General features: G+C 42.7%; 1 protein-coding gene across 1 annotated transcript in view; it reads left to right on the top strand.

The window, feature by feature from the left end:
- The first annotated feature begins 3,021 nt into the window (after window positions 1-3,021).
- LOC121873912 (glutamate receptor ionotropic, delta-2-like) overlaps window positions 3,022-23,477 on the top strand; it is a 36,889-nt gene continuing 16,433 nt past the window's right edge. The window contains exons 1-4 of the mRNA XM_042377790.1: window positions 3,022-3,182; window positions 8,585-8,778; window positions 12,837-12,965; window positions 14,190-14,352. Of these exons, the coding sequence (XP_042233724.1) occupies window positions 3,022-3,182; window positions 8,585-8,778; window positions 12,837-12,965; window positions 14,190-14,352 (647 nt within the window). The remainder of the gene's footprint in view (window positions 3,183-8,584; window positions 8,779-12,836; window positions 12,966-14,189; window positions 14,353-23,477) is intronic.

Below are 23,477 nucleotides of genomic sequence, written 5' to 3'. Positions count from 1 at the left end.
GATTGCCGAGTTCCACAACAATTTAAATAGTGAGTTACTTAATGCACAAAGGCAGAACATACCATACAAAAAACTCAGACCAGACAACAATGACCCTAAATGGATAAATAATTATTTAAAGAACATCATTGGCCAAAGGAAGGCTATAGGTAGAAGGATAAATCGTGGCGAAATTTACCTCCAGGATTATTATAAGATATTGGCGAGTAGGGTTAAAACCGAGATAAGGAAAGCCAAGAGGAATAATGAGGTAAGGATAGCAAGGGAGGCGAAGACAACCCCCAAAGGATTCTACCAAATGTATCAAACTAAAACACGAGAAAAGATTGGACCAATACGGTCAGACTCCGGCGAGCTCACTGATAACGACGGAGAAATGAGCAATAATTTGAATAAATATTTTTCAACAGTTTTCACCCCCGAAAATTTAAACATGATACCCGAGGCACCGACTCTATTCAGATATAGTGAAGAAAACAAATTAAGTGAGATAGTAGTGACTAGTAACGATGTTAGTAAGCAAATAGACAAACTAAAGCCTAATAAGTCACCTGGTCCTGATGAGATATTTGCCAGAGTATTAAAGGAATGTAAGGAAGAGCTTAGTATGCCCTTAGCAAAGTTGTTTAACATGTCATTAAAAACAGGTGTAGTACCAGAATCCTGGAGGATAGCGAATGTAATACCGATTTTCAAGAAGGGGGATAGATCACTATCCTCTAACTACCGCCCAATCAGTCTAACATCAATAGTAGGCAAAATACTGGAAGCAATCATTTCAAACTCTATTCGAAATCACCTGGAGAAGCACCGATTGATCAATGATTCCCAGCATGGCTTCACAAGCGGACGTTCTTGCCTAACTAATCTATTAACATTCTTTTCATCAGTTTTCGAATCGGTGGACGAGGGGCACAATTATGATGTGGTATATCTCGACTTTAGCAAAGCCTTCGACAGAGTCCCCCACGAAAGACTAATTAGAAAGGTAGAAGCTCATGGCATCAAAGGTGACATCCTTAAATGGATTAGGGCGTGGTTACAGGACAGGAAACAGAAGTGAGCATTAACGGCACTAAGTCCCATTGGAGCAACGTCACAAGTGGAGTTCCCCAAGGCTCAGTACTTGGACCATTATTATTTATTATATACATAAACGACATAGATATCGGCATAGACAGCAACATAAGTAAATTTGCTGATGACACTAAAATAGGACATGTTATCAAATCTGACGAGGACTCGGCAAAACTACAGGAAGATCTAAACAAATTTTTCGAATGGTCTGAAAAATGGCAGATGAAATTCAACGTCGACAAATGTAAAGTACTTAGTATAGGAGATGTAAACAGGGAAACCAGATACCGGATGAACAAAGATGCCATAGAGAAATCCGATTGCGAGAGAGATTTAGGAGTAATGATAAGTAGGAACCTTAAGCCAAGTAAACAATGTGTTTTTGCTCGTAACAAGGCTAATAAAGTACTTGGGTTCATACAAAGGAGTGTTAGTTACAAAACTAGCGAGGTCATCCTAAAACTGTATCTTGCTCTTGTGAGACCACACCTGGATTACGCAGTTCAGTTCTGGTCACCGTATTACAGAATGGATATAGAATCCTTGGAAAGAGTTCAGAGGAGAATGACAAGACTAATCCCGGGCATTAGGAACCTTGAGTATAGAGACAGGTTAAAGCATCTTAATTTGCACTCCCTTGAGAGACGTAGAGCGAGGGGCGACCTGATAGAGGTGTATAAGTGGAAGGCAGGGCTAAACAAAGGGGACATTACAAAGGTACTCAAATTATCCAACCAGGAGCGAACTCGTAACAATGGTTTTAAATTAGACAAATTTAGATTTAGGCGTGAAATAGGTAAACACTGGTTTGGAAACAGAGTAGTGGATGAATGGTACAAGTTACCAAATATCATCATTAACTCGAATACGCTGAATTGCTTCAAACATAGGTTGGATGCTCATATGAGCAATAGGGGTTGGGTGTAAACGGGACTGCCCAGTGTGGGCCAATAGGCCCGCTGCTGTTTCCTCCATGCTTATGTTCTTATGTTCTTATGAGGTCAGGTCAAAAAGCATGACATCCACTAATCCACACACCAATCACCAGAGCAAACATAAGAAGAGCTTATAAGAACGGGCGAGATAATTAAGCTAATGTGCTTTGTCTATGGCCTTGAAACAATGACCCAATGAAATTTTTGACAAGCTTAATTATCATGTCTTAAGTATTACCTCCAAAATTTAAAGAGAGATAAATGGATCCCTTCCATTTCTTGATATGGAATTAAATAGCACAATTACAATATAAGAACGGCATCTGAAAACAGTGCACTGTTCGTTCATATAAGGAACAATAATCATCCCATAGATTGGGAAAACAACTTAGAAGTGTATGAATCATCATGTGTTACAGAAAGACTTCTAGTTGGAGCATGTTTGATAAGAAAAATGAATTCTTTAACCTTACTGAGCGTCAGTACAAAACTGATAATATGTTATACAAATTTATTTGTCAGTGGCCCAAGGTTAAAAATGCTTTGAAAACCTTTGATCTAGATGTATGATAGTTATTTTGTGGGTCCCTTATTTTTGACCTGACGTGACATGACTTGTTATGTCGCCCGTTCTTATAATCTCTTCTTATGTTTGCTGTGTGGTTGGACGTCATGCTTTTTGACCTGACCTCATGTTTTGTAAGGTCACCTTGTGTACATAAGCTCTCTCTCGGTCTTTGTAATTCAGTTGCCTCTGAAGATGTCTTGAATAAAGACGAAAGCTAAGGTGCTCCATTGTTTCCCTTTTCCCTGTGTGATTTTATCAAGATATATATGTATATGTGTGTTTATATGTGTGTGTGTGTGTGTGTGTGTGTGTGTGTGTGTGTGTGTGTGTGTGTGTTTGTGTGAAATCGGTTTTAGCAGAAGTTGAGGATGAATCCATGTTGTCAAGGACGAGGTCGTTGAGGACTATCTATAATAATTTATACTTGTATTCCTTAGACACATGGTCACGGCTGGCGTGGTAGTGGAGGCAGGGTGGGTGTTGTCCCAGGACCAGCTGGCCCAGGACCACCTCCTGCAGGGGTTGTGGGGAGACACCAGAACCACCTGCCGAGGACTCATCCTCGATCTCACCACCAGCAGCAATATTGAGGTCATCCATAGGTAGGGCTTTTAAAGTTGCAAGAAGTTTTCATATCCCATTTTGAAGAAATTTACGGGAGGGGAGAAGTGATAAATGCCAGTGAAGAAATAAGCAAAACATTGAACAACTACTTATCAGTTTTCACAGAAGAAATTCGAGAGGAAATTCCAAAGGTGGAACTGATATTTAGGGGAAAGGAAGAAGATAAATTAAAGAATATCACTATCAGAAGAGAGAATGTTCTTAAGAGGATAAATAAACTAAAGAAGACAAAGTCCCCAGGGCCGGATGAAATTTCCCTCGAGTCTTCAAAAAGTGTAGGGAACAGATTAGCGGACCCCAGGAAAATTTATTTACAAAATCATTAGACACTGGAGTTGTGCCAGACTTGTGGAAACAGGCAAATGTAGTACCCATATTAAAAAAGGGAGACAGAGCATCAGCGTCAAATTACCGGCCGATCAGTTTGACGTCAGTAGTGGGGAAAATTCTTGAATCAATTATAGCAGATAGCATCCGATAGCATCTAGAGAAAAGCAAATTAATCTACGATTTCTCAACATGGGTTTGCAAAGGGAAAATCTTGTCTAACAAATCTGCTGACGTTTTTTAGGAAAGTCTTCGAGGTAGTAGATAATGACGAAAATTACGATAATATTTACTTAGACTTTAGCAAAGCATTTGACAGAGTACTGCATCAGAGGCTTCTGAGAAAAAGACTAATGGTATTGAGGGGAAAGTTTTAAATTGGATAAAATCATGGCTCACCGATAGAACGCAGAGGGTCAGCGTAGATGGTGTTAAATCTGAGTGGGGCCGTGTAACCAGTGGGGTTCCCCAGGGGTCAGTACTAGGCCCGCTCTTGTTCATAATCTACATAAACGATCTAGATACTGGGATCATCAGTGACATAAGCAATTTTGCGGATGACACCAAAATAAGGCGGCAGATTAATTCAGGGCAGGATGCAAATGCATTACAGGAGAATCTAAATAAACTGCAGCGGTGGTCTGAAAAATGGCAAATGAAATTCAACACCAGCAAGTGCAGCGTACTTAATATTGGAAGAACAAATACTGACAATATATACAGCCTTAACAACATCAACCGAGAGAAATCGACTTGTGAAAGAGACCTAGGGGTACTTGTAAGCTCGGACCTATGGCCTAGAAAACACTGCGTTAATGTTCGAAATAAGGCAAACAGAGTATTGGGTTTTATATCTAGAAGTGTAAGTAACAAGAGTGCAGAGGTCTAATTGCAACTATATCTTGCGCTAGTCAGGCTGCACCTCGATTATACGGTTCAGTTCTGGTGCCCTTATTATAGAATGGATATCAATTCACTAGAGTTGGTGAAGCGAAGAATGACGAAAATGATTCCGGGACTTAAAAACCTTCCATATCAGGATAGGTTAAAGAAACTAAACTTGCATTCCCTAGAAAGACAAAGAGTGAGGGGAGATATGATAGAAGTATTTAAGTCAGTGAAAGGAATAAAAAAAGGGGATATCGATAAAGTTCTTATAATATCCGAGCAGGATAGAACTCGGAGCAACGCATTTAAGTTGGATAAGTTTAGGTTTAGGAGGGAGATAGGAAGGAACTGGTTCACAAATAGGGTGGTGGACGAGTGGAACAAGCTTAGCAACTTTGTAGTAAGTGCTGGAACGCTGGAAAGTTTCAAAAGGAGGCTAGATAGATTCATGGATGATAGAGAGTGGTAGTAACTCTCGACAGGAGCTGCCATGCACAGGCCAACCGGCCTATTGCAAACTCGTTATTTTCTTATGTTCTTTTGTTTATATATATATATATATATATATATATATATATATATATATATATATATATATATATATATATATATATATATATATATATATATATATATATATATATATATATATATATATATATGCAAGTAAATCACTGTAGGTGCGTGATGTATATGCTGATAACCACAAGGAAAGAAAACAGTTGCATTTCAGGGGTGAGTACAGACTAGAGCTGTACTCAGTCTGTACTCACCCCTGAAGATGTGAATTACACGAAAGCGCTTGGGAACTTCGTGTTTTCTTTTTCCTTGTGGTTATATATATATATATATATATATATATATATATATATATATATATATATATATATATATATATATATATATATATATATATATATATATATGTGTGTGTGTGTGTGTGTACAAACACTGACCTGCCTCACTAGCCTGAAAGACGTATATATGGACTGTTGAAATGGTAGCCTCCTGTTTTCTAGCTGCAGTCTGTAAAATGTCACTACGACCACTTAGATGGCACGGGCAATCACTGGTGGAGGCTCCTGTTGCTTAAGAACAAGACGAATTAGTAGGCTTTTTTTATAGAAAACAAAGTCTAGGTTTAATTTTGTTACCCTTGTGGTGCCGTAATAGGGTAGTGATCCCTGTTCACACGCAGAGGCCCTTGGTTCAATTTCTAACTTGTGAGTTATTGTTTATAAATGTATATACACACATTTGTGAGTATCATGTATGGGTTGTGTTAGAATTTGCACTTATGACGTTAAAATTAAAGAACATAAGAACATAAGAATGGAGGAAACTGCAGCGGGCTTATTGGCCATTACTGGGCAGTACCGTTTACACCCAACCCCTATTGCTCATATAAGCATCCAACCTATGTTTGAAGCTATTCAGCGTATTCGAGTTAATGATGATATTTGGTAACTTGTTCCATTCATCCACTACTCTGTTTCCAAACCAGTCTTTACCTATTTCACGCCTAAATCTAAATTGTCTAATTTAAAACATTGTTACGAGTTCGCTCCTGGTTGGATAGTTTGAGTACCTTTGTTATGTCCACTTTGTTTAGCCCTGACTTCCACTTATACACCTCTATCAGGTCGCGCCTCGCTCTCCGTCTCTCGAGGGAGTGCAAATTAAGATGCTTTAACCTGTCTCTATACTCAAGGTTCCTAATACCCGGGATTAGTCTTGTCATTCTCCTCTGAATTCTTTCAAATGATTCTATATCCATCCTGTAATACGGTGACCAGAACTGAACTGCGTAATCCAGGTGTGGTCTCACAAGAGCAAGATACAGTTTTAGGATGACCTCGCTAGTCTTGTAACTAACACTCCTTTCTATGAACCCAAGTACTTTATTAGCCTTGTTACGAGCAAAAACACATTGTTTACTTGGCTTAAGGTTCCAACTTATCATTACTCCTAAATCTCTCTCGCAGTCGGATTTCTCTATGGCATCATTGTTCATCTGGTATCTGATTTCCCTGTATACATCTCCTATACTGAGTACTTTACATTTGTCCACGTTGAATTTCATCTGCCAATTTTCAGACCATTCGAATTTTTTTTTTTAGATCTTCCTGTAGTTTTACGGAGTCCTCATCAGATTTAATTACACGTCCTATTTTAGTGTCATCAGCAAATATACTTATGTTGCTGTCTATGCCGATATCTATGCCGTTTATGAATATAATAAATAATACTGGTCCAAGTACTGAGCCTTGGGGAACTCCATTTGTGAAGTTGCTCCAATGGGACTTAGTGCCGTTAATGCTCACTCGCTGTTTCCTGTCCTGTAACCACGCCCTAATCCATTTAAGGATGTTACCTTTGATGCCATGAGCTTCTATCTTTCTAATTAGTTTTTCGTGGGGGATTCTGTCGAAGGCTTTGCTAAAGTCGAGATATACCACATCATAATTGTGCCCTTCATCCATCGATTCGAAAACTGATGAAAAGAATGTTAATAGATTAGTTAGACAAGAACGTCTGCTTGTGAAGCCATGCTGGGAATCATTGATCAATCGGTGCTTCTCCAGGTGATTTCGTATAGAGTTTGAAGTGATTGCTTCCAGTAATTTGCCTACTATTGATGTTAGACTGATTGGGCGGTAGTTAGAGGATAGTGATCTATCCCCCTTCTTGAAAATCGGTATTACATTCGCTATCCTCCAGGATTCTGGTACTACACCTGATTTTAAGGACATGTTAAACAACTTTGCTTAGGGCATACTAAGCTCTTCCTTACATCCCTTTAATACTCTGGCATATCTGTCATCCGGACCAGGTGACTTATTACGCTTTATTTTGTCTATTTGCTTACTAACACTAGTCACTACTATCTCGCATAATTTGTTTTCTTCACTATCTCTGAATAGAGTCGGAGCCTCGGGTATCATGTTTAAATTTTCAGTGGTGAAAACTGTTGAAAAATATTTATTCAAATTATTGCTCATTTCTCCGCCGTTATCAGTGAGCTCGCCGGTATCTGACCGTATTGGTCCAATCTTTTTCCGTGTTTTAGTTTGATACATTTGGTAGAATCCTTTGGGGTTTGTCTTCGCCTCCCTTGCTATCCTTACCTCATTATTTCTCTTGGCTTTCCTTATCTCGGTTTTAACCCTACTCGCCAATATCTTATAATAATCCTGGAGGTAAATTTCGCCACGCTTTATCCTTCTACCTATAGCCTTCCTTTGGCCAATGATGTTCTTTAAATAATTATTTATGCATTTAGGGTCATTGATGTCTGATCTTAGTTTTTTGTATGGTATATTCTGTCTTTGTGCATTAAGTAACTCATTATTTAAATTGTCGTAGAACTCCGCAATCTCAGATCTCGTTATCAGGTCAGAGTCATCTGTCAGGTTCACGGCCAAGCGCGACACCCCCTCTCTCAGCTGCCTCTTTAAACTGTCAAAGTTTGCCCTTCTGAAATCTGGTACTTCAGTGGAATTTTCCTAACGTCTGCCCTGAAAATCTAACTAGAATCTAATTTCTTTGTGATCGCTGTTTGCAAGTTCGTTATCTACCTCGACATTGCTAATGAGGTTTTCTCTGTTCGACAGAACTAAATCGAGTATATTATTACCCCGTGTGGGTTCGGTTATATGTTGACTTAGAAAACAGTCCTGGATCGTCTCGAGAAAATCCTCTGATTCTGAGTTGCCCGTAAGGTCAGTCCAATCTTTTTGGCCAAGGTTAAAGTCGCCTACTATACAGACTTTGTTGTGTACGGAAGCCCTGCGCATTTCATCCCAGATAAGTCGCTCATTGACTCTATCAAGATTGGGAAAAATTGGGAAAAATTAATCACAGGAGTAATTCCTGTGATTAATTTTTCCCTACCGTCGATTAATTCTATCCAAATTGTTTCTGTATTCCTCTCAGTTTTTATTTCCTTATTCATTTCACACTTCAGATTATCCCTAACATAGATTGCTACTCCGCCTCCTTTCCTGGTCTGCCTATCGGTATGGAACAATTTGTAATATTAAAGGTCTAGTAGCTTCTTATTTATTGGTTTTTAATTTTTCTTAATAGTATATGATTCCAAATGTTACTAAAATTCATATTAAACTGGATGGACATGAACATGATAATACAACCGTAATTTCAGGTTGGCTGAGGCAGCAGGATTGAGGAAGATGCCAGATACGCACGTCGTGGTAGTGGGTGAAAAGGCTGGGGTGAAGGGGGTCCTTCTTCACCATAGCCTCCGTAACACCATCCATGTCCTCTACCTGGCCCTCACCCTTCATACCCTACCACGCCTCAGTTTCTCACGTCTCAGGAAGATCATCCCACAAGATGGTCAGTACGTGCGGTGGTGTGAAGTGATAAAGGGAAACAGTGGAGCTTTTGTCTTTATTCAAGACATTTTCAGAGGCAACTGAATTTCAAGGACTGAGAGAGAGGTTATGTACACAGGGTGACTTTACAAAACATGAGGTCTGGTAAAAAACATGACATCCACTTATCCACCAACACCACCGAAAGCTAAGGTGCTAAATTGTTTCCCTTTTTCCTGTGTGATTTTATCAAGATTTATCTTATCCACGTTTCCATTCTGAGGGACCTCACGTGGTGTAGTAATTCCCTGTCTGTATGTGTGTGTGTGTAATAATAATAATAATAATAATAATAATAATAATAATAATAATGATAATGATAATAATAATAATAATAATAATTAACGGTTTATTGAAAGAGCGTGGCAGCCGGAAGGCTGAAAATATAGTTACATAATTGGGGAAAGGGTTTCTTGATTTATAAATAATATATAAGTAACATAAGTGATACAAATATGATATATAACAACTAGGTGGAGAAAAGCTTAAACTACAGGGCATTTCAACATAGTGACAGTGCAAATTGTAAGATTGACTGGGAGTGAATACACTGGTTGATTACGAGTTATTGATCATTTTTACAATGGTTGGGACAGGGCTGTTCTTATAGCGATCAGTTCGTGCTCGTATGGACTGGATGCGGTTGTGGTGTCGAACAGCATTTCTTGGGCGAGGGATCTCAGGTGGTAGTAGGAGCCAGTGTCGAGGATGTTAGAGAAGCATCTCACCAAATTTGCAGATGAGGTCTTGGTGATAGTCAGTGAGAGCCGAGAGGGTCAGTGTGTTGAGAGCTTCTTGATATGTGGAGTAGGAAGGGGAGAGAATAATCTTGCATGCCCTCTTTTGCACTTTTTCTAGGTGTTTACGTTGTGTGGCATTTAGGGATGTAATAGTCCCTGTTTCAACAACATAAAAATTATATAATTGGGTTAATTACATTTGATTTATATACCGATTCACCCCTGTAACTTTCCACTGACTATGAGGTGAGGTGTGCCCATGGGAAACAGCGTCATATTATGCTGAGTTAAGGCATTACTTGCCGGCCTTTCTGGCCACCTAAAGGAGGCATTACGACTCAATCCCTCACACATGAAGGACGTGATTAAACGGTCTATTTACATAGCCCCCGTCCTTCTCTTAACACTCATAGCTATAGTGATTAAGTTACGGTTGATTTACACTCTGGAATTGTATCAACAGCAGTTCCTCAATAAAAGGAGAAACAGACAATTGAGTTTTGCTAAGGTTACGCCGTCTCTTAATTTACTTAAATATCCAGGTTCTAGGCGTAACCAAACAAAAAGTGAAGTAAATTAAAAGAGAATAAAATAAATAAAGTAAACCTTTAAGAATTTAATTGATTAAATATTAACACAATAAAGAGCCTCATAGGCTGTCACAACAAATTGATTCACCATCGAAACTTTTAAGACACAAGTGATACAAAACATTGGATTACGTTAACACTGCATAAACATATAAAAACTATCACTGAAATTAACTAACGTGAAACAACACTGAATTACTTGAATACAACTAAGCAAATACTGATGGACACAAACAGAGACATAAATAGGTACTCACATAGATATACCACATTGGTGGCGACAGAAACAACACAAATAAATTAAGAATAAGTAACAAGTGACGAGTGTCACTCAAAGGATGTGGACTGTATGACAAGAGGACTGAACTAACTCCAGTCAGTTGGTGGGTCCTATATATAAGGTCGGCTCCCGCCACGCGACCCGCCTGTGGGTCGTTTAACGATGCAGATGGTCGTTAGAGAACAAAGAATGCTGGTTACAATACAAAATAAAGAAACAAGATGGGCTTGAACAAATAATGACAGTTAAAACCTTAACAACACAGGGTAAGGTGACTAGAATATATAATAGTAAATTTAACACATCATTACAGGAATAATATGGAACAACATGGGAGCATGTTATATATAAAAAATATATAAAAAATACGACACGGTCGTAACACTACTCTAACCCAATATAATATAAATGTACCGGCCGAGTTAACTTCGACAGAACTTATAGTTAACCGGCTATAACAGGGAGTAAGACAAGGTCGGGGAGGCATACGTGAGCTTGGGAAGTATGAATGTTGAGTAAACACTAAAGAGCTCGGGTGCAGGAACTCCGAGGGACTTGAGTCGGCATAGGAGGTGGAGACGGAAACTGGGGGATTTGACAACTTCAATGACGTGTGGTTTCCAATTTAGTTTGTTGTCTGTGGTGACGCTGAGGAGCTTAGTAGAATCTACAACCTGGAGTGTGTTGGGACCTAAAGTAATGGAAGGGAGTGGGACTACGTCGGAGGAGAAGTTGATGTGCATAACCATGGTCTTAGTATGGTTGATGGTGACGTGGTTGTTGGTGGCCCAGTTTTGGAGAATGTTTAATAAATCCTGAAGGGCGGCATAGTCGGGAGCAGAATTGTTGACGCTGATCCCAATGGAGGAGTCGTCGACATATTTCCAGCGAGCAGGGGTTTCTCTTCGGGCATCATTGATAAGCATAATGATGCATAGTGGTCCCATCTTGGTGCCTTGGGGGACGCCACAGCTGAGTGACTGAAAGGTGGAGACAACCCTTCGGAAGCGTACAGCTTGGCGTCGGTTACTGAGGAAGTCTGTAAGCCATGGTATAAGACTTCTTCGAGACCGGAGGTAGATAGCTTTGTTGATGATTAAATTGTGGTCGACTAGGTTGAATGCCTTAGTGAAGTCAATGAAGGCGACAGCTACAGACGTTTTTCGTTTCTCCAGATGGCGGTATATGTAGTCAAGAAAGCTGACAAGACTGTGAGTAGTGGAGGAAGTTTTCATATTACCAAATTGCTGAGGATCTATGGCTCCTGCAATATCAGCATAAGCCTAGTCACACACAAAACTTTCACAGATTAAGCTGGGTATTTGGAGGATTGTAATGGGTAGTAGCTGATTTAAGGATTGTGTATGTGTGTGTGTGTGTGTGTGTGTGTGTTTTATGCTAAATAGGAATAATTGCCGATTAGCGATAAGTTCTATGTATTTCACCTTTTTGGAAGCTTCTGATTGGCAATAAAGGATCATGCTGGCGGTCGTATAAACACATGTATGTGAAAATTGCATATAAAACCTAAACATTCTAACGTAACGTAACCTAACCTAACCTATTTTTGGTAGAATTTTGCTATTTTATGATAGTAACCGGCGCCTTACATGAAACAGATCTAATTAATTTCTACTGAATAATCCTCCTCTTTTAGCAGTGCTCCAACTACTAGGCCCATTAATCAGACTCTCATTCTGAAATAACAGCTTCGGTAAACAGACCAGAATCATGCTGACAATCCTTTGCTGCCTCCAGTTGACGATGACATTTAATATACACTGTGAGAATACATCCACGGAAACTTTTCATAAAATCGTTTACTCAGGACTTGAAGAAATACCAGCTAATAACAATTAATACTTATTTTATGTACAGTAATCAAGAGTACGATCAATAATACTGCATAGTCGTGTGACCTAACTATTTCAAAAGATTATCTATTTTAATTCCATAATATTTATCCCCATTATTGTTGAGTAGATTAATATCAAAATAGAGGATATACAATGGATTAAATAAAATTAGAGTCACGTTTTTTGTTTCACATTCACACCCTGTACGGTATTTAACGAAGAGAGCGAGAGAGGTCCAGTACAAATTTCACAATTGGAATTTTAACTCAAAACTTCTTGATATAAGTTCATAATATTTTATGATTACAAAATATTAGAAATTACATGGAACCAATATAATTCACATCAAATGCAAAAAATAAAGTAAATATTACCATGTACCTTTCATACACCCTTCCCTTCATAGAAAACCGTTCTCGTACTATGTAAATATATTTATATAGTACTTTGTAATATTTAGTTTACTTTTTGCATTGGAAGTGAATTATATTGGTTCCATGTAATTTCTAATATTTTGTAATCATAAAATATTATGTTGCCGCCATCTCCCCTAGACGTAAGAAGTGAGCGTGTGTGGGTGTACCGGCGGTGTCTCTACTGCAACAACGGGGAGGCGGACGTCCAACTTATCCACCAGTATAACATCAAAACATTCCCTAAGTCTACTGACAACCTATTCCAAGGTAAGGTATCCATGTTTCATCAATCGCTTATAATGTGTATCTAGTGTGTTCGTTTGTGTAAAGAATATGTGAATCTTACAGGAGTTTTACCCAATAATTTTTTAATTACATTTGATTATCACTAAAACAATGTGACTATTCTAATACTAAATGCTCTCCTATCTTATGCTATATAACAATTTAGGTTGGTGCTTGTCAGTGTACAAAAATACATTAATCAGTTATAGCGGACTTTATCCAGATCTTTTAATACTTTTCGTGTGTGCTTAATTTATTAAAAGCATTCCAACATATTAAATTAGGCCTTAAGAATATAGCGAAGCAGCTCCGCTTTACACCCAACCATTATCACTGAAGTGTGTGTCTAAGATAAACTTGAAATTTCCCGTCCACTTGATGCTAAATATAACACGTTGTTCTATCTAACGATTATATGTCATGTCCCGTGGTAATGCGCATTATAACAACATTAAAGTAACAGATGAGGATTATCAATTTCTTAACAGTTGCTTTAATAGTTTAAGACAAGTGGGTTATGTGAGTCGAGAGGGTCGACTTTACATGATACGCATTAAGGTAACCAATTCAAGTGTGAAAAATGTCTCTCGGACATTCATTAAGCTATTCATCGTTATCTAAGATCATAAGAAGTTTCCAAATTTTCGTATATTTTTTTAAATAATGAAGAAAATTATATTAATGAATTGACAACTCAACTACAACCACAGCTGCCACAAGATTCTCACATCAAATTTTCTTCATTATTTAAACAAATATACAAACATTTGGAAACTTCTCATGACCTTAAATAACAATGAATAGTTTATTATTATAAAATGTTACCTTTGGTTTGTTCAATATTTATCCTGACAGTGATACAGCTGAAAATAGATCCCCAATCAATCACCTTTACATACAGCCTTCCTTTACCAAGTATTGCCAGGTAAAATTGTTAACACGTGACCCAGGGTGGAGTCAGTGAATCTTTGGTTGACTGTACATAACTCACTCTCATTTCTTCTACGATAAAGATCTTTCATTATTTTTTCCTATTATCTCCTTACAGTAGCCTTACTACTCCTGCCCTAACTTCATGATACGTTACATATCCCCCCAATGCCCCAGCAAAAACTACATTACAAAATGAAAAGTTGTTCAAGTTGTCTTGAAGTCTTCTGTGTGTACATAACATATCGACATGTGCCCAACACATTGCTTCAACAGAGCAGATACAAAGTTTGATGGGCCACCGACTGTCGATCGTGTCAGTGCCTCACTTTCCATACATGGACTTCGACAGGGACATCGAGCCAGGCAGCATTATCATAGCCAAGGACTCCATAGACACCCGCTTGATCCACACATTTGCAGCCAAACTTAATTTCACGTAAATATCATCACTTATGTGCATGATTTCAGCTCTTTCAAGTGTTATATCAGTATGCTTTATTCCAACAAATTTGTTTATATTTATTAAATTGTTTTTCTTCATTGTACAAATTTAACTTATTGACAAAATCTTGAAAAATAAAAAGTTCAAAGTTGTTCATAATGCACGAAGTCGTTCAACTACCATTGCATAAAATTGTATACATAAAAAAACACATAAAACAAATACGTATACTGTACATATAATGACAGAAATACTTACACACACACACACACAAACACACGCATACACACATACACACACACACCACCAATGTATGTAATAAGTCATTTATGTCCAATGTATATTTTCGGCCTTCGGGCTGCAGAACTTTTTCAATAAACCGAAATTATTATTTTTATTATTATAATTATTATTATTATTATTATTACACATACACACACTACTACTACTACTTTGCTGTTACTTAGAGTCGAGTATGACGATCATCCAGCTAGGAGACAATGATAGGAGCTTTGAAGGATGTCACCTTCGTTGGTGAGTTCTGTGGTATCTAAAGAGGCCGATACGGGACCGGCAAGGTCGTTCACGTATGTTGCACACTTGGAAGGCTACATTTAGTGCGGGAGGGGCGGATGCAGCGTCTTTCCGGCGTTGGCGCTTGTCTGCCTCGGTTTGCAGTTGGGATAATTCGAAAGTATTGACACCGCGTGTGGTGCCCCTCTAAGCGTTACGGTGTGGATTAATCGTCTCTCAGGTGAGGGGGTCGATTTATCACTTTTTCAGATTTGTTTTTAAACTGTCCTTATACCTTTTCATTTGCCCGCCAGCGTTATATTTACTATTTATTAGGTGACTGTAAAGTTCCTGCTTTGGTAACCTAATGTCGTCCATGCGGGTAACATAGCCAGTCCAACGTAGTTGTTCATGGATAATGGTAGCTTGACCTAGCTCAGTACCGACCTGACCTAGCTTGGAGAAGGACGTCGTGCCTTTGCGTACTCGTGTTAGTGATCATAGAAAATGGCCGCCGGGAGCCGTTGTGTTGTGTTGAGTAAGCTGGAGCTGGAACTGGAGCAGTTGAGGAGAGAGGTGGACATTTTGAAGGGGGAGAAAGAAGCCCTCAGGAATGAACTCCTTCAGGTGACAATCCTGCCTAACAGGACACCTACGAATGAGGGTTGGGAGGAGCAGGAGCAGGAGTGGAGAGTAGTTGTCTCCAAGGGGACTAGGGTCAGACTCGGGAAAGCTGACCACGGTGTGGAGTGCCGTAACCATTACCAAATGTTGGAGGAAGCTGGCAAGGAAGAGAACAGGCAGGACGGTGTGGAACCAGGAGAGAAAAGGGCAGTTGTTCAAACCCTGCCCAGTGGTAAGGTCGTGGAAGCTGGGGGCAGCCAGGTGAGGTTCTTTGATAGGACTTTTTGTAAGAGAGATGGGAAACGTAGGACTAGGGTGTGTTTTCCTGGGGCTGGAATAGGGCATGTAGTTGAGAGGATGGATAGGGTCTTGTCAGGGGAGGGTACCAAGCCAGAAGTGTGTCTTAGTGGAGGAGGTGACGACATAGGAAAGGTTAGGAGTGAGGAACTTTTAAGGATGTAAAGGGAGGCGCTGGGGAAGGTTAGAGATAGGGGAGGGATCCCGATAGTATGTGGTGTCTTGCCTAGAGGAGGAATTGGCTGTGAATGGCTGTCCAGGGCAATTGCTATAAATTGCCCACTGAATAAACATTGTGCAAGCAATGGTTGGGCATTCATTAATAACTGGCGATGATTCTATGACAACGACTACCTGTACAGTCATGACGGGTACGCTTATCTTACGCGGGGGTAAAGACGTTGTCTGCTTCCCTGGAACGTGAAGTTGTCACTCCAAAGGAGGGAGGGGGGGGGGTCGGCAGCAGAGAAAGGTCAGGGTAAGTGGGAGACAAAAATTAAGCAGGTCCTGGGGAATAGAATTGGTTACTCAGGACAAGGTGTAAAACAGGAACAGGGAAGGGTAGGTTTAAATGTATACTATACAAACAGTAGGAGCGTTAGAAATAAAATAGACTTGCTGAGAGCGGTTGTATGTACCGAGAATGTAGACGTCATAGCAATCACCGAGACCTGGATGAATCTGGCTAGTAAGAACTTTTTATCTGAGTATCACATAGATGGGTACAAGGACAGGGAAGGTAGGAAGGAGGGAGGGGTCGCACTCTTCGTCAGGGATACATTAAAATGTTGTATTAATAATACAATAAAGGATGAAATAGGAACTGAGTCTGTACGGGTAGAAATTGTAGAAGGAAGAGAAAAAACTAGGGCTAATCCTAGACCTCGAAAGTGGAGTGCCGCAAGGGGACGTCCTGTCCCCACCATTATTCACCATATATACAAGCAACCTACCAGAACCAACACAACATAGCGAACATATCATCTTCGCAGACGACATCACACGAATCATAATACCCTGGGAAGTCAAAAGGCAATGATGGCACTCCATACAGCGCATTCAAAAAAGAACATAAATGATTATGAAAGAAAATGGTTGATCAAAACAAATATTAACAAATTTAAAATCCTACCAATTGCCAAACAAAAGGTCGAACCAATCATCATGGATGAAGAAATATACCTATACGCCAATGAAAGTCCCATATTAGGACTCAAGATACAAAACCCGGATACCAAAGCTTCATTACAGTAAAGAAAAAGTCCTAACTTGGAGTACTGCTCTCTTTATCTGGGGTGGCTCTTCTTCTGTCCAGCTATTAGATAGGTTGGAATCAAAGGCATCTCGTCTTATTAACTCTCCTCCTTTAGTTGATATATAATCTCTTTTCCCTTTCTCTTCACCACAATGTTGCTTCACTCTCGCTGTTTTACAGGTACTTTAACGGGCAATGTTCGGTGGATTTGACATCCTGTGTGCTGCCGGCAAGGCAGTGGGCTCGTAACACACGTCTTGCCCGCGGTGCCCACCGTTTCTCTGTGGATGTCGGTCACACTAGAATATCCCGTTATAGTACCTCCTTCTTTCCTCACACAGCCAAACTGTGGAATGCTCTGCCTTCTTCTGTGTTTCCATGCTCATACAATCTGTCTCACTTCAAAAAGCTGGTTTTCCGGTATCATTTTACTCTTATTGTTTCGCCCCCCAGACCCCGTTGTGGGTCGATGACCTGTGCCCGGGTGGGCTATTCCCCGTAAAAAAAAAAATACGGTGCAAATTTAAAAAAAATAGGTATTCAATAACCTGAATATAAAAAACAAACTGAAACTGTATTCGACACTAATAAAATAAATAATAAGCTACCCGTATTCAGTGACACAAGAATCAAGAACTTACAAACAATACAAAATAAATGTCTACAACTTATATATAACATCAGATATGAACAAAGGATAACAAGCGAAGAACTGCATAAGAGAGCCAATATCGAGGCACTAAATCTAGACATGTACAATAAAGTTAATAGAACGTGGGAACAAGTAGAAGAGTTAGAAGCTGTAACTCACTGGCTCGATAATGAAATGGAAAGAAGAGTGAGAGAACACTCGTGGTTCAGATCCAGCAGAACACGACTAAACAACCCAACACCAATGCCAAGATACAACTAACAACCTCAAAGCAATACAACAGCAAAATAAAACAAAGGATTGAATTCCTAAAAAAAAAAAGTGAGTGACTAACGGACATTATCCTTGGCCTCTCCCTTCCTGCTGTTTTTCCTCCCACCTTTATTAAAGCAACGAGGTCGTCACCTCTTTCTTGAAATACTAGTGACTGCAACGACAAAACATGACCTACTGTAGAGAAAAGTCAAAGGCATGAGAGCTAGAATTTAAATTAGTAGTACAAAAGATCAACAAAGGATTGTAAAATACGGCATATCCAGTTGAGCCCAGATACATTTACACTCCGACGTTCCTTCAAGTTTCCCCCTCATTTACCTCCTCCTAAGACCCCTTGTTAGGTTCTGAATAATAAGTTCTATATACAGGAGAGAACACAAACACCTGTATAGTTTTGTAGGTTCGGTTTACTGGATAAGAGTATGTACACAAAGGGGAGTAGTGCTCTCCTCAGCTAGGCTCCTTGTCAACTGCTATAGACGACGTATGGCAAGTGATACATTAGCAGCTTCCATACGTCGCCAGGCACATTAATTAAGCATGTGGGATATGGTAATAACATTGCCACACGCTGCTAGCTAGGCTGAATAAATAATACATAAATGGAGCACATACATAATATACATACATAATATATAATCCAGCATACATAATATACATCCACCTCCCTCCCCCCTATACGCTCATAGCAAAGTCTTGAGCGGACCTTTTCTTTTGGATCCGTTCTGAGCGTCGAGGGACTTCATCACTGGGAAGGGTATGGGACTCGACACTGGTGGCGGGGCCAGCAGAAGGCATTGTTACGGGGCAGAGAAAACGGCGGTTCCTCCACCACACACGACCACTGGGTAACCGCACCTGGTAGTCCCGTGACCTGCCGAGGCCCATGACTACACCTACTTTGTCCCAACGTAGGGAGGTCGGGTCCTGAACACGGACTTGGGTGCCGACACTCAACCTGGGGAGAGAACGGGCGTGGTCGTTGTAGCGGGCGACGACGTCCTGAACACGTTCGGCGGCTCGGCGATCACAATCCTCTGTCTTGGCCTGCCACTCCTTGGAGAAGGATTGAGGGTGAGCAGGGACACAAGAACGAAGGGGGCGTCCATACAAAACCTGGGCAGGGGAGCGTCCGGTGTAGTTAGGTGTGTTGCGGAGTTCAAGAAGACCCCGGTCGAAGGCCTCGCAGTCAATGTTCCCAGAAGGGGCCACCTTAAGGATGAGGTGCTTCAGGGATTTGACAGCAGCCTCAGCGTGGCCGTTGGACTGCGGGTAATGGGGCGATGACAACACATGCCGGACTCCCCATCGGTCAAGGAACACAGCAAAGTCCCGGCTTGTGAACTGAGGCCCTCCGTCGGTTCGCAGGCGTACAGGAACGCCCACGTCACGGAAGTAGTGGCGGAACTTGCTGATGGTGGCGGCAGACGTCGTGTCATTACCGCACTTGATGACAACCGGCCAACCAGAGAGACGGTCGACGATAACAAGGAAGGACTTTCCTGACACACAGAAAAAGTCGGCCGACACAGACTCAAAGGGGCGGGTGGGGTTGTCGTCACTCATGAAGGGTTCCTGCTGCTGGCTGGGTTGTAATACTTGGCAGGGCTCACACGCACGGACAACATTGGAGATGTCGGAGTTGATGCCGGGCCAGAACACAGTCTGTCGTGCACGTCGTTTGGTGGCCTCAGCTCCACGGTGACTGTCGTGAAGGCGAGCCAAGACGTGGGGACGTGATGCAGCAGGGACAACTACACGTGCTCCGTACAGAACAAGGTCTCCGTCGCAGTAGAGTTCATCGCGGAGTTTCCAATACGGGAGCAGGGTGTTGTGAAGATCGTAGCGGTTGCTAGGAAATCCATTCCTCACACACTCGACAAGTCGGACGTAGGAAGGGTCATCTCGGGCCGCTGTTCGAAGGTCCTCCATTGCCTTGTCGTCATCTGGTGACAGGTCCGAACGAAGGGATTGGACGGCATGGAGAGTGACCACAGTCCTGACGGAAAGAGCGAGGTCGGCGTCGAGCACATGGTCTTCTGGAGTAGGGCGGCTGACAGGAGAGCGGGATAAGGCATCAGGGATGCAGAGCTCCTTACCAGCACGCCACACTGCTGTGAAGATGTACGCCGAGAGCTTCTCTTTCAGACGCTGGAGGCGAGGGTTCTCAACGGCGTCTAGCGTGTAGTGGTTGAGGATCGGGACAAGCGGGCGATGGTCGGTCACTAGGTGAAAGTGTTGCAGGCCTATGAGGTAAAACCTGCACTTGGACATCGCCCAAACCACAGCCAACAGCTCCAACTCAATAGTGGCGTAGCGCGTCTCAGTGTCAGAGAGGAAACGCGAGCCACACTGGACGAGCCGGAACTGCCCTCCACCATGATCCTGCAGTAGGGCGTATCCCACGCCATACAAGCGTGAGGCATCTGTCTGCAGAACTGTCGGCAAGGCTGGGTCAAACGTGGCGAGGACAGGTGGACGAGACAGGGCCTGTTTCACTTGCTGGAAGGCCTTGTCGTGGTCGGGGGTCCACAGGAATGTCCTCTTGGGGCTCATCAGGGGGCGAAGTGGTTGAGCAGCTGCGGAGATGTCCGACGAAAACTCTGCTAACTGGTTGACGAGACCGATGAAGGACCTCAAGTCGGTCAGGTTAGCAGGGGTGGGAAAATCCGTGATGGCGCGGACCTTTTCCGGGTCAGCTGCGATACCATTCCCTGAGAGGGTGTACCCACAAAAGTCAACTGAAGAGCTGGCCAGAACAAACTTGTCGGCATTTAGGGTAATGCCGTGCTTCCGGCACCTGTTGAGTACCTCGTAGATACGGCAGAGGTGATCCATATAATCCTCGTCGTACACGAGTATGTCGTCGACCACTTTCACGCAGTTTGCCAGACCTTGTAGAGCCATATCACCTCGAAGACAGAAAGCGTCTCCTGTAGCGGCGAATCCCATGGGGCCACGGCAATAACTGTAACGTCCATGCGGGGTGATGAAAGTTGTGAGTGGTCGGTCTTCTTCGGCAAGCTCTATCTGCCAGTATCCACACAGGGCGTCCATCGTCGTGAAGAAGCGCGCCTTCGGGTTCACACTGCGTATAGCTGCAAAGGGCGTGGGAGAAGGGTGGGCAGGACGAGACACCTGGCTGTTGAGCTTGGAGAGGTCAGTGGTGATCCGAACACCACCTTTAGGTTTTGCGACGACAACCATCGGGTGACACCATGGAGACGGGTCATCGCCGGTTGGTGCAATAATTTCTTGGGCGGCCATGGAGTCCAGCTCGTTTTTGACCGCCTCGCGGAAGGCCAGGGGAACCAGTCGAGGGGTGTAAATAGCGAAGGGCTTCGCGTCGTCCCTCAGGTGGATCCTCATGGGGGGACCTACCATCTTCTTGAGAGGCTTGGATTCTAGAGCGGACTTGGTCACCAGAACGTCGCTGAATTCCTTCAGGAAGTACTTCCGAGCATCCGAAGGAGAGGTGTCACTGGCAAGAGGCAGGGGTAGGGCGGCAGCAGGGTCGTTGCTGCTCCCTTTTTGCACCCTGTTGGCGTGTTTTACCTCAAGAATAGGTTTGGGGAAGTCCTGGGAGATGATGGCCAACTCTTAACAATGTCTGTAGGACAGCAAAGGAGTCGGGACACCGTTATGCACATCAATCCAGGCTTGACACGACCTGCTGCCAAAGGTGACTTGTGCTTGGAGTGAACCCAGGGCCGGGGTCATCTGTGAACCATCTGCCATAAAGCGGAGATCCTTGGGGGCGGTCCTAGATCACTTGGAGAGAGCCCCAAGCATTGCAAATGCTGGGGACCGATGACTGTAGCATCAGCGCCGGTGTCAGGCAACATCTGAAGACGGGATGACACACCGCCGTAGGTCACAATGACACTGATGTACTGGGGGACTTTGGTCCTGGGACGCGGGGGGGAGCACACATTCCTAATATGGCTCGAGCGTTGTCCAGGGTCGTCATGCTTCTGATGGGAAGACTGTGGGCGGCCCTCTCTGGTGGAAGGGCGCTGAAGCTTCCGCCGACGCTGTCCCTTGGGTTTGTTGGAAGGGCAACACTTGTCATAGTGGCCCAGGCGACCGCACACATTGCACTGGACGCGTTTGGCTGGGCACCATACTGTGAGTGACCAGTGGCCCTTACGGTCACAACTGTTGCAGGTAGACTCAGCAGCTGGACACACCTGCGTTCCGTGCTGCTTACCACAGTTGTTGCAAAATGAACCGGGCGTGGACGTGGTGGGCGAAGGCGTAGGAGCAGACTTCTTGTCCTTCTTGTACCAGGAAACAGCGCGTACAGCTGTAGGGGGAGCACGGATGGCAGAGGTGGCACACCTGGCAGCCTCATGGGAGCGACATATCGTCAACACATCCTGAAGAGAAGAGGAAGAGTCGAGGGAGGTGAGGCGTTGGACAAGTTCCTCGTCCTTAACACCCATCAGGATCACCTGCTTCAACTGGGTCTCCTCGCACTGCTGGTGGTGGCCTAGACATATATCTACCTCTTCCGAGGCTCTCTTAAGACGTACATAAAAGGCATCAAAAGACTCACCCTCCATCTGTTTGCAGCTAAACAATTCCGTCCTGCGCAGAGCTTCATTCTGCTGTCCTTTGATGTGCCGTTGTAGAACGTCCAGTACCTCCTCTACAGACAGCGAAGAGGTTGGGGGTACCTGCAACGTATGTTCTAAGACACGCTGAACTTCCAAGGACAGGCACATACGCAGCTGGATGAGTTGTTTAGGCTGTGACAAACTCTGGAGATCCACCATTGTAGAATAGTCAGTCCACCGTCGCCGCCATTCACGAAAAGTCTGGAAATTCACATCAGGCTTCAAGATGGGCGGTGTTTGAGCTGCTGCTTTAGGTGGGGCTGGGGGGCGTGAAGGAAGCATGGATGAGGTATCTGAACCAGTCAGTACCGAGGCAGTGTTAGAGCCAGGGGCTTGGTTAACAGTGAGGCGAGATATCAAGGCTTCAAACCGTGCACTGTCTTCCAATCTCCGTTGGTGGTCTCGTTCTGCCTCTGCTTGCCTTCTGTGCTCATCCGCCAAACGTCTGTGAGCTTCATCCTCGCGTCTCTCATCTCTCATAAACTTCAGTAAAGCAATTATCTCTGGAGACAACGCTGAATATTGAGGTGAAGGACTGCGCGATGTTGTGGGGGCTGGAGCGTCGTGGCCGGCCTGGTCATCCATCTCTGGGGGACTATCATCCGCTTGACTCATCCAGACGCTGGGTCCACGGCTACGTAAGGCATGAGACATAACTACTTCATCTGTGTACTGTGTCTTAAATCAGTGTTGACCTGTCAGCCCGTCGTATCAACAAGATTTCAGACAAAAAAATTAATTAAATACACAGATAAGTAGGTTATATATATAAAATATATATAAGAAAGCCGCGCGGTCAGCAAGTGTTAGTACATGTATGTGTGTGTGTGTGTCCCGGGCAGGCAGAGCGTCTCGCCTCAGCTGTGAGGGGGGGTGGAGGCGG

The sequence above is a fragment of the Homarus americanus genome, unplaced genomic scaffold (assembly GCF_018991925.1).
Source record: "Homarus americanus isolate GMGI-L3 unplaced genomic scaffold, GMGI_Hamer_2.0 scaffold25827, whole genome shotgun sequence".
NCBI classification, from domain to species: domain Eukaryota; kingdom Metazoa; phylum Arthropoda; class Malacostraca; order Decapoda; family Nephropidae; genus Homarus; species Homarus americanus.
The sequence above is the reverse complement of the archived record's forward strand: the minus strand, read 5'-3'. Positions and strand labels throughout refer to the sequence as shown.